Raw genomic sequence first — 17,341 nt, forward strand, 5'->3', positions numbered from 1 at the left:
TCCTTCCTTCCTTCCTTCCTTCCTTCCTTCCTTCCTTCCTTCCTTCCCTCCTTCCCTCCTTCCCTCCTTCCTCTCTCTCTCTTTCTCTCTTTCTCTCTCTCTTTCTTTCCTTCTTTCTTGACCTAGTCATACTCTATTGCCCAGGCTGGAGTCCAGTGGTGTGATTTTGGCTCACTGTAACTTCCACCTCCAGGGTTCAAGTGATTCTCATGCTTTAGCCTCCCAAATAGCTGGGACTACAGGTGTGAGCTACTACACCAAGCTTATTTTTGTATTTTTAGTAAACACAGGGTTTCACCATGTTGGTCAGGCTGGTCTTGAACTCCCGACCTCAGGTGATCCACCCGCCTCGGCCTCCCAAAGTGCTGGGATTACAGACATGAGCCACTGTGCTGGGCCCATTATTTTCAATATAATGGATTATCTATCATACTGCCTTGTGAGGATTAAATAAGAATACCTGTAAAGCACTTAGCAAAATATCCAAGTTAGTAAATATCAGTAAAAAAGAAGAAAAGTCCCTCCAAACATCTTATATTCTAGTCAACACAAGACTTCCTCTACATGGACTTGAAATTTAGCTTCTGTTTAGATAATGGAGAGCTCATTGCTTGATAAGTTGTCCTATCTCATGGTTAGCTCAAATTGTTAGGAAGTTCACACTGAAATTACAGTGATTTAATGATATGAACCTCTACTTCTCTATACTTTACATGAAAAGGAAGCTTTGAGCTTGCCACATCTTTTGTTAAAACTCCCAGAATCATGTCCAACCAACATGCAAGTAAAGGCCATAATCTTGACCCCAGCATTTAAGACCCTCAACAATCAGGTCCTACCCGGCCATTTGTCCTAGCTTTATTTCCTGGTATATCTCTATATAGGCCCCATGTTTCTGCCCGGCTGGATCACTTCCCCTTCCTTGAGCTCTGATTCTACTTGTGCACCTGCACTTATCATGTTTCATCTCCAATTCATTTAGCAAAATTCTGCCTATGTTAGTCTTATGCCATCTCATCTCCACTTCACCTATCAAATCCCACTATCTCAGAAGTCCAACTCAGAATATCTCCGTTCTCTGACTACCTAAGCCAAAAATGATATTTGACTTTGTATTCCTGTAGCAGAATATTTAGACCACTTGCATTGCACTTTTAGTGTTTTATCTCACAGAACAAACAGCATTTGTATCAGTTGCAGGTTAGATTCCCCAGGAAACAGACTCTGAGATGAAGATTGTATGGAGGAAGTTTACTGGAAAGGAATCTCAGGATCAACATCTGTGGAAGAATGAAGGAAGGAGGCTTGGGCAGAGGAGAAATTGAACTGTGATGTAGTCACGACTATGGCCTCACCTGTTCCTGCAGAGAGCCTTGAGGCTGGGTTGGCTTGGTAAAGTTGTCCCAAACTGGGGCAAGCAGGCATGCCTGTTTATTAATCACTGGGTGTGGATTGTACCTTGGAGGAGGCATCATGTTGGGCAACACAGCTCTCTTCAGGCAAGGGCAAGTCCTAGAAAAGGACTCACGTGAGAATGGCAGCTGCCAACCCTCCCAGAAGCTGAGGAAATGAAGAAGCTGAGGAAATGAGGGTGCATCCCTGGATGGAGATCTAGGCAGCAAAACATGACATCTACTACAATCCAACCCTTTGTGTCACTCAGGTCAATTTTCTTCATAAAATAAGCTTTGAGATCAACTCTTCTGGGATTCTGCTTGGTCTCTCTTCCTAAAGGAAACATACAAAAGGAAAGTTAGTGAAATAAACTACAACCTTCACAGTTATAGCTAGTCTTGAGGCCGTAACCAATACTTGTCATTCCTCTTCTCCCTTGCCCATTCTGTTTCTCCCTCACCCTTTGCTAGCACCTCTTCTACTCTAGGTGGTTTACCTGGTGAGACAACCCAGAGCCTCAGCCCTCAGGATCTGAGTCATAGTCACTGGGCCCTCTTGGGCCATGGCTGCTGCAATTGTCTGTATACATCAAATTTGGATGAGGAAATATTACAGAATGCCTAAGCTGGATGCCACATTCAGTTTGTAAGTGCAGCCCTTGATGTCCTTCTGATTGTTGGAGTCAAATACCCTTCCTGCATGGCTAGAAAACCGCTGGTAACTCCTCTCCTTCCTGATAATCGATCAACATGAGGAAACTGAAATGACTGGACAGGAACAACAGCTTTCAGTTTAAAGGAACTCTTCCTATGCTCTCTGGAAACCAGAACTTTTAAAAGTACAGAGTCCATATTTGTAGATTTAAAGTGCTAATTCTCCAAGTGGATTACCTGGAGTACTGGTAAACGGAAACACTCCAACTTGGTTCCTGGAACCATGTATACTACCTAGTAGGGACACAGCACCATGTGAGTATTGATTTAAAGTGTGTACTGGAAGATGGTGCCTTCCAATTTAGCACCTCAATTGATCCTTCAACAAACCATTTGTATTGCAGTATCAGGCTAGCAGCAAGTTGGTATTGTGGTAGATGAGAGGCTAAGTGGATTCCATGGTAATGGACCCATTTCTGTAATTTCCTTGTTGTAAAGTGCAGCCCATGATCTGATAGGATGTTATGTGAGCTCTTGTATCAGTGGGTCAAACTCTCTGCAAGCCCTTGTATGGTGATGCTTGCCTGAGGCCCTGCAGGCAGGAGAGACAAACCCATACCCAGAGTGGAAGAGGACGGATGTAGTCAACTTACCACCAAGTGACTAGCTGGTCTCTTTGAGAAATGTTGCTGATTCTGGGGCTCAACTTTGGTCTCTGTTGCTGGCAAGTTAGACATGGGGCAGCAACAGTAGCTAGATCAGCCTTAATGAGAGAAGTCCGTGCTGCTGGAGCCATGCACACTTCATCTCTGCCATCAGGCTATTCTGTTCAAGTGCCCTTTGTGCCAGCATTGGGGTGGCTGTTGACACAGGCTGACTGACATCAACTGGCTGAGTCATTTTGTTTATGCAGTTGTTTAATGTCTATTCTGTTGTGAGTGCTCATGGTTAGGCATTAATAAGTGATACAAAGACCTTCACACTTTCTGCCTACTCCCATAGTTCCATTCACATCCCCCTTTCTCCAATCTCTTTATCTCCAATCTGTCAATATTTCTTCTTCCAGGTTCTTGAGGGGTTTTCCAGTCATGTCACTTGCCACTATCCATGAATTCCTGCATATTCTAACACTGCAAACACCTTTTCCACACAAGGTGTATGATGAGATGCAACACTGAAGCTCTGCCTATTTGGGACGATTGCCCTCTCTGCTCTCTTTCAGTCACCCGAGTGAGTCCATAATGCAGAACCCCTTACATTTTTCTTTTCTGTTATGAGATGGAGTCTCCCTCTGTCACCCATGCTAGAGTGCACTGGCACGGTATCAGCTCACTGCAACCTCTGCCTCCTGGGTTCAAGCAATTCTCCTGCCTCAGCCTCCCAAGTAGCTGGCATTACAGGTGCCCACCACCACGCTCAGCTAATTTTTTGTATTTTTAGTAGAGATGGGATTTCACCATGTTCGCCAGGCTTGTCTCGAACTCCTGACCTCAGGTGATCCACTCGCCTCGGCCTTCCAAAGTGCTGGGATTACAAGCGTGAGCCACCGTGCCCAGTCCACTTCATTTTTTACTTGCACCCATGCACTATCAATTTGACTGTATCAGACTTCCTCTTTCTACTTGTGTCAGTTATGATCCTCTGAGAAGCAGACACCAAGATGGGATTAGCTGTGCAAGAGGTGTGTGGGGAAAATGCTTAGGTGCAAGAAATGGGGAGAGGGCTGGAGGAGGCTGGGAGAGCCATGAGACTGCAATGCAAGCTTAACCCCTGTGGAGGAGAGAGGAAAGGAAGGAAGTGGGTAGGGAATATTTCAGGTCGTAGTGCAGTTTTAAGAAAGTTTTGGCAAAACCAACAAAGAGTCCTGGCCAGGCATAGTGGCTCATGCCTGTAATCCCAGCACTTTGAGAGGCTGAGGTGGGTGGATTACCTGAGGTCAGGAGTTCGAGACCAGCCTGACCAATATGCTGAATCCCCATTTTTACTAAAAATACAAAAATTAGCCGGGCATAATGGTGTGTGCCTGTAATCCCAGTTACTCAAGAGGCTGAGGCAGGAGAATCGCTTGAACCCACGAGGTGGACGTTTTAGTGAGCCAGGATTGCTCCATTGTACTCCAGCCTGGGTGACAAGAGCAAAACTCTGTCTCAAAAAAAAAAAAAAAAAAAAAAGGTCCTATAGCCAAAGTAACTCATCAGAAGAGTTTCCAGTTTTGTAGAAAGAGCCTCCCTTAGTATCCCCACCATACTCACTTATTAGCTGCAAGCAGCCAGTGGAAAATGTGGTATTAGCACTAACACAGGGACAGATTTCAGAGCACAGTAGTTGGGGGCTTATATCAAGTACACATCTTGCAGCTGGAGAGTGAGAAAGTTAATTAAAGCTGAGGCAAGACTGTAAATATACACTGGTGTCTGTCCCAAGTGGATGTGAACTGTTCTGGTGCTTTTTCCGACTGGCATATCCAGTGCAATAGCTGAATACCATATGCCTGAGACTCTACCCCGGCAAAGATGCCACATCAAGCACTATGGCTGCAATTGAGAATCCTGCTTGGTTGAGTTTGATTGTTTGCTGTCGTTTTCCAGGATCCATCTGGTTTTTGTGGGATCCAGATGGCAAATTAAATGTGGATTTGATGGGATCTACCATCCCTGCATCTTTTAGGTCTTTAAAGGTGGTACTGATATTTGTCATTTCCCCCCAAGGATGAATTTTTTTTTTTTTTAAATTTTGATATCTGACTGGGAGGTTGGGCAATTTCAGAGGTTTCCTTTTGGCTTTTCCCACTATGATAGCTCTTGTCTTACAGTCAAGGAAACAATGTGGAGGTTCTGCCAACTACCTAGTATGTTCGTGTCGATTATACATTTGGTGACCAGGGAAATAATCATGGGGGAATCCATTGACATGGTGCACCCCCTACGAGCTAGACTTAGGCTAGGACTCCAGATACCCAGGTTTCAAAATCAACTTGGATATTGACCCTGCATCCAACTGACCTGAAAATATTTGAGTATTACCCTTTCCCCAGTGTGCAGACTTACCTGAGGAAATTTCCATAGGTCTCTTTGGGAAAGGACTAAAGGAGTCACGATCTTTTCAGATTCTGTTTTTATACAGTTGCAGGGTCTTGACTCTGCAACTGTGGGGACCTGACTTCTCCTTCAGGCAAGAAATTCTGGGTCTAAGAACAGCTCAGATCTGGAAAAAGGCAATGGATTATGACTTTTGATTAGGATAGCTGTCCTCAGCCTCTCTCATTATCCAGCCTTGATTTATTTTTATTGTAAAGACTGAGCAATCCTTTTGTTGCCTGCTCCTCTATCTTGCGCCTAAGAACTCTGTGTTCTCCTAACCAACTCGATGATTTTCTGAGGGTCATGGTCCTCTGGCTGCCACTCTGACCTTACTGCTCATTGTAATAACTGTGCCCAACTTGTTACTGGTGGTTAAGCCCTCCTGCCTGGCTTCTCTATATAGGGATCTTAATGTCCCCATTGCTATCAGAGAGCTCAGTTCTGTAATGGCATGTCCTATAGTTAGCCCTCAGGATCTATTCCCACCTCCCCTCCTGGCCTCCAAGCCAGTAACTTAGGGTAGTCACAACATACGCTGGCTGTGGAAGTGCTGGGCATGTTAACAAAGGAAAGGGACTATACCCCAAAGGAGGTGCACTCACCCATGCTACAGAATTTAACATTCTAGTTAGTTCCTTAAGAGGTGGCACAAACATGCAGCTAGGATGGTTTTTGGAAGCTTGGAGAAAGCATGGCCCGCACCATCTGAACTAGAAATGTCAGAGCGAATGTGGCAGATGGTGAAAACAGAGATGGAGCCCACTAGAATAAAAATGCTATGTAAGGCTAGAAAACCCACTGGGTGACTATGCTCCTCTAAGGGCCCAGAGAACATTCTGTTTATGAAAACAATAAGGAATGTGCTGGTAAGATGAGAGGGTTACCAGCATCGCTGAGAAGCTTGTTAGTGGCTTTTTCACAGTCAAAGGAGATTTTTCTTTAAATTTAATTTTCTTGAATAAATACAAGAATAAGAGTTCTCTTGGGTTTAAAAAGTAAATAATACAGAAAATCATAAAATCAGGGAGAAAAACACTGAAATTTCACCATCCTGGGAAAATATGAACATTTTTGTGATCACCCTTTTATACATTTCTTTATGCAGTTATACATCCCTGTGTATAAATTGTACATTCGTTGAATGTTGTATCTCCTACTGGTACTATAGGAACCTTTCTTTTAAAAAGAATCTCATTTGTTCTTCCCCTGCCACTTATCAAAGCCTTCAATTGCCATTTCTCCCCCTCCAAATCAAAGCTAACAATGTGTTGTTTATTTGTGTATAATTTTCTGCTTTTAAAACATACAGTTTTTCTTTATCTTTCTAACTTATTTTTTCCAAAAATAGGATCATATTTCATAAAGTTTTCCACATCTTGCTTCTCTCCCTTAATATGTCATTTAAAGCCCCCAAGTTAACTTTTATAAATCAAACTCATGTTTTATAATGACTGAAAAGCATTCTAGAATGTGGAGACACTACCAACATTCGACAGTTCTGTTACTGCTAAGCATTCACATGGTTTTTAGGTTTTGTTACTACGAATAATGCCGTAATACATATCCTTGAACATATGTCTTTAATCACTGGTTTAACAGTTTATGCTAAACTTGTATCAGAGATTGACATAAAATTTCTCAGTCTAGCTGCTTTTCCCCTCTTCTGATGATCAAGTATCCATAGGCTTATTTCCAGAATTCAGAATATTTTACCAAGGATTTTCAAAATAAAGCCACCCTCCACCCTTGTTAAAGTTATCCTTGGTGGGTGAGGTGGCTCATGCTTGTAATCCCAGCACTTTGGGAGGCTGAGGTGGATGGATCACCTGAGGTCAGGAGTTCAAGACCAGCCTGGCCAACATGGTGAAACCCCATCTCAACTAAAAATACAAAAATTAGCCGGGCATGGTGATGCATGCCTGTAATCTCAGCTACTCGGGAGGCTAAGGCAGGAGAATCGCTTGAACCCAGGAGGTGGAGGTTGCTGTGAGCTGAGATCACGCCATTGCACTCCAGCCTGGGTAACGGAGCGTGACTCCATCTCAAAAACAAACAAACAAACAAACAAACAAACAACAACAAAAACAAATAAAGTTATCCTTATAAATCACAGCTCAAATGTTATCCTTCTAACTTCTAATTGCCTATAAAATAAAGTCCAAATTTCTCAGAATGCATTCAAGACCTTCTCTAGGGGAGGAGGACGAACATAATTTCCCACACTCATTTCTGTTTAGCTCCCATTCTTCTCTTGCTTTAAACACCTGTATCCTATATTTGGCAACAATGAACAAGAGCCATTTTCCCAACAATGCCCTTTATCTCTTGCTATTGTGCCTTTACCCACTCTTAGACATTCTTATGCACCCAGACATCCCTCCTATGAAGGCTTTGCTAATAAAGACAAACAGAAGTTATCATAACCTCTTCTGTGCTTCCAGAGCTCTTGGTACATGGTTTTCTTAAATAAGATGATTTATTTGGAATATTTTTGGATTTACAGAAAAGTTGCCAATTGTAATACAACTGTATACCCCTCACCCAGTATACCCTAATGTTAACATTTTATATTATCATGATATATTTGTAAAAACTGAGAAATCAACATTGTTATATTACTATTAACTAAACTTCAGACTTTTTTGGATTTCACCAGTTTTCCCACTAATGCCCTTTTTCTGTTCCAAGATCCAATCCAGAACACATGTTGCATTTAGTCACCATATTGCTGTTGTGTAATGTCTTGAGTGCTGTTGTTCCATACATTTTATCCAGGTTTTTAGTTATTTCATAAAGGAGGGTATAACTGGAAGCAAAGTCTAAGATTAGCTTTAAATAAAGCAAGAGGAAAGCATTTTTTTCTAATTTAAAATATATTTATCATCCTATTTCAAGGGCAATATTTGTTTGAAAATAAAAGAAAAATCTCGTTCAGTTAAAAAAAAAAAGCCGGGGGGGGGGGGGCTCCCAGCTGGCAAATGCCACCAACATAGCTTAATTTTAATTTAAATAAAAGAGTTCTTGTGAGGTTACTCAGTGGTATACTGGAAACCTAAGAATGCCATTGCCATTAACAGAGTCCACAATCCCTCAACTCACTGGTTCCTTTCTCTCCTTATCACTTTCCTATGAAACTGGATGGAGAGCTGCAGAGATAAGGACATTTACTAAGAAATTCTTTCCTAAGTGGTATGTGAAAAGAAAGTAAATTCATGTTGAGTCACATTAATCTATTGCCTTGGCTGTGTAAGAATCACTAAGAATTCTCACAACCTTAGCAAGAGTTGCAAAATAGAAATACAACAAAGCAAAGGTGAGAAAACAAACCACGTGTCTGCTTTTTAAACAATCTATTGATACAATTCACCACATTAAGAAATTAAGCCAGAACACCCATATGCTCATCTTATAGAAAGCATTTAAAATCCACACTTATTCATCATAAAAACTCATAACAAAGAGCGAGGAGTTTTTTTTTAAACTGATAAAAGGCATCTATCAAAAATCTAAAACAGGCATTCTAATGGTAAAATATTATAAGGTTTTTCTAAAAAATTATGAATCATGCATTTTATCTCCATTTCTATTCAATGTTGTACTAGAGTCCCAGGCAACACAGCAAGACAAAAAAGAAGGGGGAAAGGGGCTCTATAAACATTGAAATTAAAGAAGCAGAATGTATTAGAAGTACATTAAGTACATTAAAAGTAATGGCAAACAGTGCACTTACTTTTGCACCAACCTAATAGTATGCGTAGATGTAATGATTAATTGCAAAGAGAAAAATCGCCCCAAATATCTACACTAAAATTATCAAAACGATCAAGGGAGCTGAATAGAAAATCAACACCAAAAATCAATTTTATTTCTATATCTCAGCAAAAAAGAGCTTAGAGGTGGCATATTAAAAGTTATCATTTACTAATGAAAAGGCAAATTTGTTAGAAGAAAACATAATTTAAAAATGTGTGGCTGGGCACGGTGGCTCACGCCTGTAATCCCAGCACTTTGGGAGACCGAGGTGGGTGGATCATGAGGTCAGGAGATCAAGACCAGCCTGACCTACATGGTGAAACCCCATCTCTACTAAAAATACAAAAAATTAGCTGGGCTTGGTGGCATGCACCTGTAATCCCAGCTACTCAGGAGGCTGAGGCAGGAGAATTTCTTAAACCAGGGAGGTGGAGGTTGCAGTGAGCCGAGAATGCACCACTGCACTCCAGCCTGGGCAACAGAGCAAGACTCTGTAAAAAAAAAAAAAAAAACAAAACAAAAACAAAAACAGTATCTGTATGGATAAAATTGTAAAACTTTTGGAAAGGCATTAAAGAATAGATAGGCGGGGTGCAGTGACTCATGCCTATAATCCCAGCACTTTGGGAGGCAGAGGCGGGTGGATCACAAGGTCAGGGGTTCGAGACTGGCCTGACCAACATGGTGAAACCCCATCTCTACTAAAAAATACAAAAATCAGCCGGGCATGGTGGTGTGCACCTGTAATTGCAGCTACTCAGGAGGCTGAGTCAGGAGAATCGCTTGAACCTGGGAGGCAGAGGTTGCAGTGAGCCAAGATCACACCATTGCACTACAGCCTGGGCGACAGAGCAAGACTCCATCTCAAAAAAAAAAAAAAAGAATAGACAAATAAACAAATTCACTGTATTTACTGATAAATGACACTCAGTATCATGAGTATATCTGTTCTCTCCAAATTATTAATCTATTGATCCAATATAATTCTAATGAAAATTCCATGTTTTTCATGAAACATAACCAGCTGATTTTTAAAAATTATGTGAAAAAGCAAAGGATCAAGACAAGAGGCTTGTGAAAAAAGAATTGGGCAGGGCAGAGGGGAAGCAAGAGTTTGTTCTCTAAGGTATTATGATGTAATATGAAGCTACTATCACTAAGACGAGTAATATTGGCTCAAGGGTAGACAAATATATCGACATAATAGAGAACATAATAGAGAACTAAGAAATAGAGCACATTATATTAGCAAGGGTAACCCTTGCGTAATCAAGGGTAATCCTTGATTATGCTACAATCACTAATAAAACCTGAAATAGCTTTACTTAACACAATAAAGGGTTATTTCTGTCTTAGTCCGTTTGGGCAGTTATAACAAAAAATGCCTTAAATGGTGTAGCTTATAAACAACAGAAATTTATTTCTCACAGTTCTGGAGGCTGGGAAGTTCAGGACAAAGTACCAGCTAATTCTTGTGTTTGCAGAGGGGCCGTCTTCCGCATGGACAGCACCTTCCTGCTATATATTCACATGGTGGAAGGGGGAGGTGGTCTCTTTTTTAAGGTCACTAATCCCATTCATGAAGCCTCTCCCCTTATGACCTAATTGTCTCCCAAAACCCTCACCTCCTAATACCTTGGAGGTTAGAATTTCAACATATGAATTATGGGGGGAAACAAACATTCAGATTAGAGCAATTTCTCTCTTATAATACTAATTGATGAAGGTCATAGAACTCTCCCCGGTGTTCTCCTCCAACTTGGAGACCTTGGCTGCTTCCATTATGCAACTCCACATTTGGGGCTCTTTGCTTCTGGCCGCAGGATGAGAGGGAGCACATGCACATGAAGACACACCTACTCTTAGGCGCCTATAATACTCCCACACATTCCCATTGGCAGAAGCTCAGGCACCAGGTCTCAACACGACCACATGGAAGGCTGGGTAATGAAGTTTTTCTGTGTGCAGGAAGAGGCAGTGGTGTTGCTGTGCCAGCATTTTCTCTGCCAAACAGGATGGAAACTTGATATATGACCAAATTGACATAGTGGATCCCTGGGGAAAATATCGATGATGTAAAAACTCATAATAATAAACGATGCTAAGAAGAAAAAAAAAGTCTATTTCTTCTTTACACTGCACATAACCAAATAATTTTCAATTGAATTTAAAATTTAAATAGGAAGGACAGAAGAAATATAAGAGAATATCTTTATATCCCAGATATCTAGAAAGACAAACCACACAAACCTGGAAGGAAATGATAAAAAAAAAAAAAAAAAAAAAGGCACATCATCCAGAAAGAGAAAAGACAAATTATAAACTACTAGAAGATATATGCAATACATATAACTGACAAGAAATTAGTATTTAGAATATATAAAGAAATTATACACATTAACTATTACAAAAATACAAGTAAATTAGAAAAAAATGGGCAGGTGGTCTGAATAAACATAACACACAAGCAAAAATATGAATGGCCAATAATCAAATATAAACAACTCTACTTCATTAGTAAGTCAGAAAATCAAAATCAAAATCACGAGAAGGTTTCATTTCATAAAAATTTGATTGGAAAAGTTGAAAAGTCAGAGAGCATCAGGTATTGGCAAGGAGGAAGAACAATAGGAAATCTTTTCCACTGCTACTGACAATATAAATTGATACAAAAAACTTGGGGAATGATATGAAACTATCCTATGAAATTAAAACTGTGCATATCCCATGAAATGGCAATTCCACTTGTAGGAAAATGCTTTCACGTGTGAACTATGGCTAGCTACTTCAACACAGATGATAATCTTGAGAATACAATACTGAGAGAAAAAAAAACAAGATTCAGAAGAATACATATAGTATATCATTTTTATAAAGTTGAACCAGGCAAATCTAAGGGTATTGTTTCAGAATTCACACATACACGTGTTTAAAAATCCATGCTATAAAGAAAAACAAGGGAATGAGCAAAAGTCAACATTTAAGGTAGAGGATACCTTTGACGATGTGGAAAGGGGGTGGGGCAGAGAGGAGCACACAAGGATCTTAGGATGTCAAGGAAGTTGGACTTTTTAAGTTGAGTGATGGGTTCACAGGCATTCATTTTATATAATAAACTAGGATCAGCATAAATATTACCTTATGCATCAAATATTTAATTTTTAAAATTAAAACACACATGCACGCACAAGAAAAAAGAAGTAAGTACTCTGTAAACTGACCCCCAGTCAAGAGAGCTGTTGATTTTGCAATTGCCTAGGAGCATAAAGACTAAGAGTATATGTTCTCTTTTTACACTGAGTCTATAGTGAGATCCTCTGTCCTAATAACATTTTAAATTTTGCTTCTCTTTTGCAATTACCTAAAAACTCCTCACAGTATAATGTATTCCATCTTTACTCTTTATTTAATATCAAAATCCTCTTTTATTTTTTTCTCTAGTGGCCAGGTTCTAGCTGTTCTTCCTAGAACCTCTAGGCAAGTTCAAGTGCTACAGAATCTTACTACGACATATGAGGTAATTTCTCCCTAATTTATATTTATATTGGTTTCATTTTGTATAAGCACTGGGTGTTGAGTTTCCTCCTGCATGTTGTCTGGCTTATATGTATCTGGTATGAACTCTTCTTCTCATAGCCTTCTCTCCCTTCTCATAATCACATGACTTTGTTGGTTCCCCAGATCAAAACTTCTTCACTTCTGCTATTGGCTTTCCAGCCAATTTCATAATAGTACCTTGGGATTTAAAGTGTGCACTTATAAAGATGCTACAATAACAGAAATTAAAATATTTATAAATAAAAGCTTACTCATAAAACAATGGTTCTTAACCAAGGATGTACCAAAAACACAGAGTACATTTATTAAAATTCTCACCCAGGGACCCATCTCGACATAATGTCTAAGATGTAGAAAATTGACAAGAATTACAGAATATTAATGGCAATGGTGGCCATTGGGGGAGGCATGGCCAGTTGTAGTGGGGGAGGCACGACTGGGGCTGTGTGTTCCACGGAGCCAGCAGAAGCCAGGAAGAGGTGAAAGTCCTGCCCCCTTCTGTGATAGCAGGGCGGGAGCCTCATGCTCTCCAGGCACAGCTGCAGCTACAGACCTGGACATCCCTGTGCTCTTGGGGGCCAGGAGCAGGCAGGAGCCCTGCCCTCCTGGGCGCAGCTGCAGCTGCCCAGCTGGGGTTGCGGACCCAGGCATTTCTGCCCTCTCACTGTTCTGAGAAGACCCCCCATTCTCCTACAGGCTCAGAAGTGCCTGCTCCCGCTGTCTGGCCTCTCCGAGTTCCTGGTGCTCACTCCAATCTTGGAGCAAAATTGAGGCTGAACCTAGGTGCTGTCACAACCTGGCTGGCTGTGTGCATCTCAGGGCAGCACTGACATGCTAGCCCCCTGGGTACTGATGAGCACAGGAGGGAAGCCAAGGGGGTTGCTGAGGGCATCTTGGCACTGGCCTGCAGGCCCCCTCAGCTAGAAAAGTCTGGGTGCCATAAATAGCTGTAGGAGGCAGACAGGCTCCTAGGCAGAAAAGGGCGGGCCCCTGGTGAAGCCCCACCTTCAAGCCCAGGAAGGTTGCCAGTCCTGTGAACCACAGTGGGAGCTGATGGTGCTTTTTCCACACCTGCCCATGGCCATCCATGAACCAATCAGCACGTACTTCCTCCCATCTGAAGCCCATAAAAACCCTCGGACTCAGCCAGAGTCTCTGGAGAGACATCGGGGGGACCAGCTGTAGAGAAGAGCCACTCACTCCAGGGTCTCCTCTCTGCTGGGAGCTAACACTCCTCAGGACACCCTGGCTGCAGAGAGGAGCTACCCACTGCGAGTCTCCTCTGAGCTGTTCTATCACTCAGTAAAGCTCCTCTTCACCTTGCTCACCCTCCACTTGTCCACGTACCTCATTGTTCCTGGGCACTGGACAAGAACTTGGAACCTGCCAAATGGTGGAGCTGAAAGAGCTCTAACACAAACAGGGCTAAAACACGCCCCTTGTTTGCCACATTGTGGGTGACAAGAAGGAGAGAAGAGCTGCAGCCTTTTGGGGACCTCAGACCTAAGAGCTCCCCGAGGCAGGACTATGACACCCTCTTTAGACGTCTGTGGTTCCTGACATCTCCAAACTTCTGGGTGCCACCACCTTCCCCGGTGCCAGCCATGGAAGCTGCTTGCGGGACACCTGGTCCAGCCACAGCCTTGCAGGGAGCCAGAAGATGCCCACCCTGCCGCAGCCAGCATGCCTCGCTGTGTGCAGTAGCTGGACCCCACACCTGCTGGCTCACCCACCCCTCACTGCTCAGCTCGTCCTTGGCAGGAATGGGACCCAAGCCAGTAGCATGAGATGAGCGCAGCCTGCCAGGCCGAATGGGCTTAGTGGGCCCGAGCAAAACTTAGGCAAAGGCACCACTGACCACAGAGGTTTCTGCTGCTAAAGCGACCCCAGGAATCCCGTAAAAATACCATGGTAGAAAATTGATAGCTCCTTGTTTGTTAGTGTTTTCCAAGAAGCAGAGGTCAAGACCAGACTGGAGGAGCAAGTGATGAGGGGAGTGCTGTTGGAGGATAGAGGCAGGAGCTGGAGAAGGCAGGGAGCATCATCAGACCATGTTGTAGCTCTGACAGCTCTGCAGAAAGGAGGATTTTGTGTGGAGAATCTCAGACGGTAGGGCAGTTCCAAGGAAGGCTGGGCTAGGTCAGTCTCAGTGGTGAGTCCTTCAGCCAGTCACCTGTTATGGGAACCCCATATCTGGCAAGAATGGGCCTGCATTAACACTTCCACAGGTCTCAGTTATTGGCTGGCTGTAGCCCTGAAACCACATGGCCTCAGCTTCTAGTGGGTCACCAGGGCAGCCACTGAAAACACCAGCCAACTGTGCTTCTCTCAACTGAAGAGCTGAGTGGTGCATATTCACGATCACCACATCATGATAAAGAGGAAATACTACAAGAGGAAGCATCAGAGATTTAGAATTCAAGTTCTTGTTCTGTCACTTATAGCTGTACGATTTTAGATGTTAGGTATGAACCTTAATTTCTTCACCTGAACAATGCAAATAATAACACCTGCCTAGTCTATATCAAAGTGTTATAATTATCAAAGGAAATGAGTATGAAAGTGCCTTGAAAAAGTACATTAAGGTCGTGGGGGCGGCGGCTCACGCCTGTAATCCCAGCACTTTGGGAGGCGGAGGCGGGTGGATCGCGAAGTCAGGAGATCCAGCCCATCCTGGCTAACACGGTGAAACCCCGTCTCTACTAAAAATACAAAAAATTAGCTGGGCGTGGTGGAGGGCGCCTCTGGTCCCAGCTACTTGGGAGGCTAAGGCAAGAGAATCGCGTGAACCTGGGAGGCGGAGCTTGCAGTGAGCCGAGATCCCGCCACTGCACTCCAGCCTGGGCAAGAGAGCGAGACTCCGTCTCAAAAAAAAAAAAAAAAAAAAAAAAAAAAAGAAAAAATAAAGTCCATAATTAAATATTTTTTTATTATATTCTTTTTTTAAAAAGTATACTTCAAGTTCTAGGGTACATGTGCACAACGTGCAGGTTACATATGTATACATGTGCCATGTTGGTGTGCTGCACCCATTAACTCGTCATTTACATTAGGTATATCTCCTAATGCTATCCCCCAGCCCCCCCACAATAGGACCCGGTGTGTGATGTTCCCCTTCCTGTATCCAAGTGATCTCATTGTTCAATTCCCACCTATGAGTGAGAACTTGTGGTATTTGGTTTTCTGTACTTGCCATAGTTTGCTGAGAATGGTGGTTTCCAGCTGCATCCATGTCCCTACAAAGGACACGAACTTATCCTTTTTTATGGCTGCATAGTATTCCAGGGTGTATATGTGCCACATTCTCTTAAAAAGGAATAATGACATAATTACAAGAACACGAAATTGTTATTAAATAAAATCAATGTTTAATCAACTTACTTTCTAGACAAAATTTGTTTCCTTTCAAATATCTGATGTACACACGCAATTTTATAGTTAAGTCATGAATATAATCATTCATTCTTCATTGTCTCATCAAATATTTATGGATTATCTTATACGTTCCAGGCTTTTTTTTTTTTTTTTTTTTTTTCTCTTGAGTTTTAGAAAGGAATTTTTTAAAGCTCACTGCTAAATAAATGTTTATATTACCATGTGTGTGGATGGGGACCAGCGTCAGGTAGTGTCCTTTTCATGCTCCTTATAGATAAAACTGTCATGGCTCTAGCTACAGATAAGAATGATGTGAACAATTCTTTTTTAATTTTATCAATTTTGCCCCTTAAACTGTAGATTGTTCTCTGGCAGCCGGTAACAGCTGACCTTATCACGAAGCAAAAAGAAGTCCATTTTTTTGTAAATTCATCTGATGTCGACAATGTGAAAGCCCATTTAAATGTGAGCGGAATTCCATGCAGGTAGGCACTATTCAATGCATATTGAGTAGCTATTATAAACACCTACTACGCACTTGACTAGGGTATGGTATAATTGCTTCCTGGAACAATAAAACGTATTAACCATGGCAGCATAGAAGTCTCTGACTGGACCGAATGGACTAGTGATAAAGCCTAAGGTCCAGCTCTGTGATCTTGGATAAGTGGTTCAACCCCTCATGACCTTGGTCCCTTATCTAAAATGCAGGTTAGACTCAATGACTGGTAAAACCTCTTATAGTTCGCTTTTCTCTGACAACTCTGTACCCACTCAGGGAGCAAAATTATCATTTGCCTTGGTAGGCTTTGTGATATCTTCTGAAGCAGCAGCTGTGGGAGGGGATTTAGCTTCTGCTAATTCTTCTTCACAAAGACAGTGACCATTTCTGAATGTCTGGCTTTAAAAAGTGTAACAGGTGGTTGGACTCTGCAGAGATCTTGGGGTAGGCTGGCACTGCCCCTTACCACCTACATGACCCTGGGGGAATTATTCACCTCTCTGTTTCCAAGTTTTGTATATTAAGGGTAAAAACAGCACCTACCATGTGGATTAGAAATGATTTCCTTTTCTTAAAAAGTGTATCAGGTGCAATTTCTGCTTAGAGTCTAGCCTTCTTCCTATGGAGTCTCCTGTCTAATATCTCCTCTCCATATCCACTGCCCAACTGCCAGTACCTTCCTGGTGGCCTGGCCCCTTCCTTGAGACCATGCTCTCTTCTGTGTATCAATGGGTGCCCCCTGGATAATATGCTATGTTAATTATTAGTAATATATTATAGGTGTGTACTGTTTTCCAGGAACTGTGTGCTGAACCTTCCTATTAATTGACATTGTGTCTATTAATCTTTACTTAACCCCAAATAGTAGATGTAATCCCCATTATATAGATGAAAAAATATCCTTACTTATAAAGGAATTTTTCAGGGTAAATCAGAAAGAACATGGCAGAGTTAGGAGTCAAACTTAGACCTTTCTGACGTCAACGCTGCGGCTTTTATTTATTGGCCCAAATAAAAGTAAAGAA

General features: G+C 42.0%; 1 protein-coding gene and 1 long non-coding RNA gene across 3 annotated transcripts in view; one reads left to right on the forward strand and one right to left on the reverse strand.

Annotated features, from left to right (window-relative positions):
* Positions 1-17,341, forward strand: part of CPB2 (carboxypeptidase B2) — a 51,950-nt gene that overhangs the window by 5,076 nt on the left and 29,533 nt on the right. For both annotated transcript variants that reach the window (XM_023187282.1, XM_023187281.2), the window contains exons 2-3: positions 12,323-12,398; positions 16,175-16,299. In XM_023187282.1, the coding sequence (XP_023043050.1) occupies positions 12,323-12,398; positions 16,175-16,299 (201 nt within the window). The remainder of the gene's footprint in view (positions 1-12,322; positions 12,399-16,174; positions 16,300-17,341) is intronic.
* The window catches only part of LOC111523000, a 48,986-nt gene that overhangs the window by 1,344 nt on the left and 30,301 nt on the right, over positions 1-17,341 (reverse strand). Inside the window, exons 2-3 of the long non-coding RNA XR_002725405.2 lie at positions 5,096-5,252; positions 1,356-1,728 (exon numbers count right to left, since the gene is read on the reverse strand). This is a non-coding gene — a long non-coding RNA (uncharacterized LOC111523000). The remainder of the gene's footprint in view (positions 1-1,355; positions 1,729-5,095; positions 5,253-17,341) is intronic.

Source organism: Piliocolobus tephrosceles, chromosome X, assembly GCF_002776525.5.
Source record: "Piliocolobus tephrosceles isolate RC106 chromosome X, ASM277652v3, whole genome shotgun sequence".
Taxonomy (NCBI): domain Eukaryota; kingdom Metazoa; phylum Chordata; class Mammalia; order Primates; family Cercopithecidae; genus Piliocolobus; species Piliocolobus tephrosceles.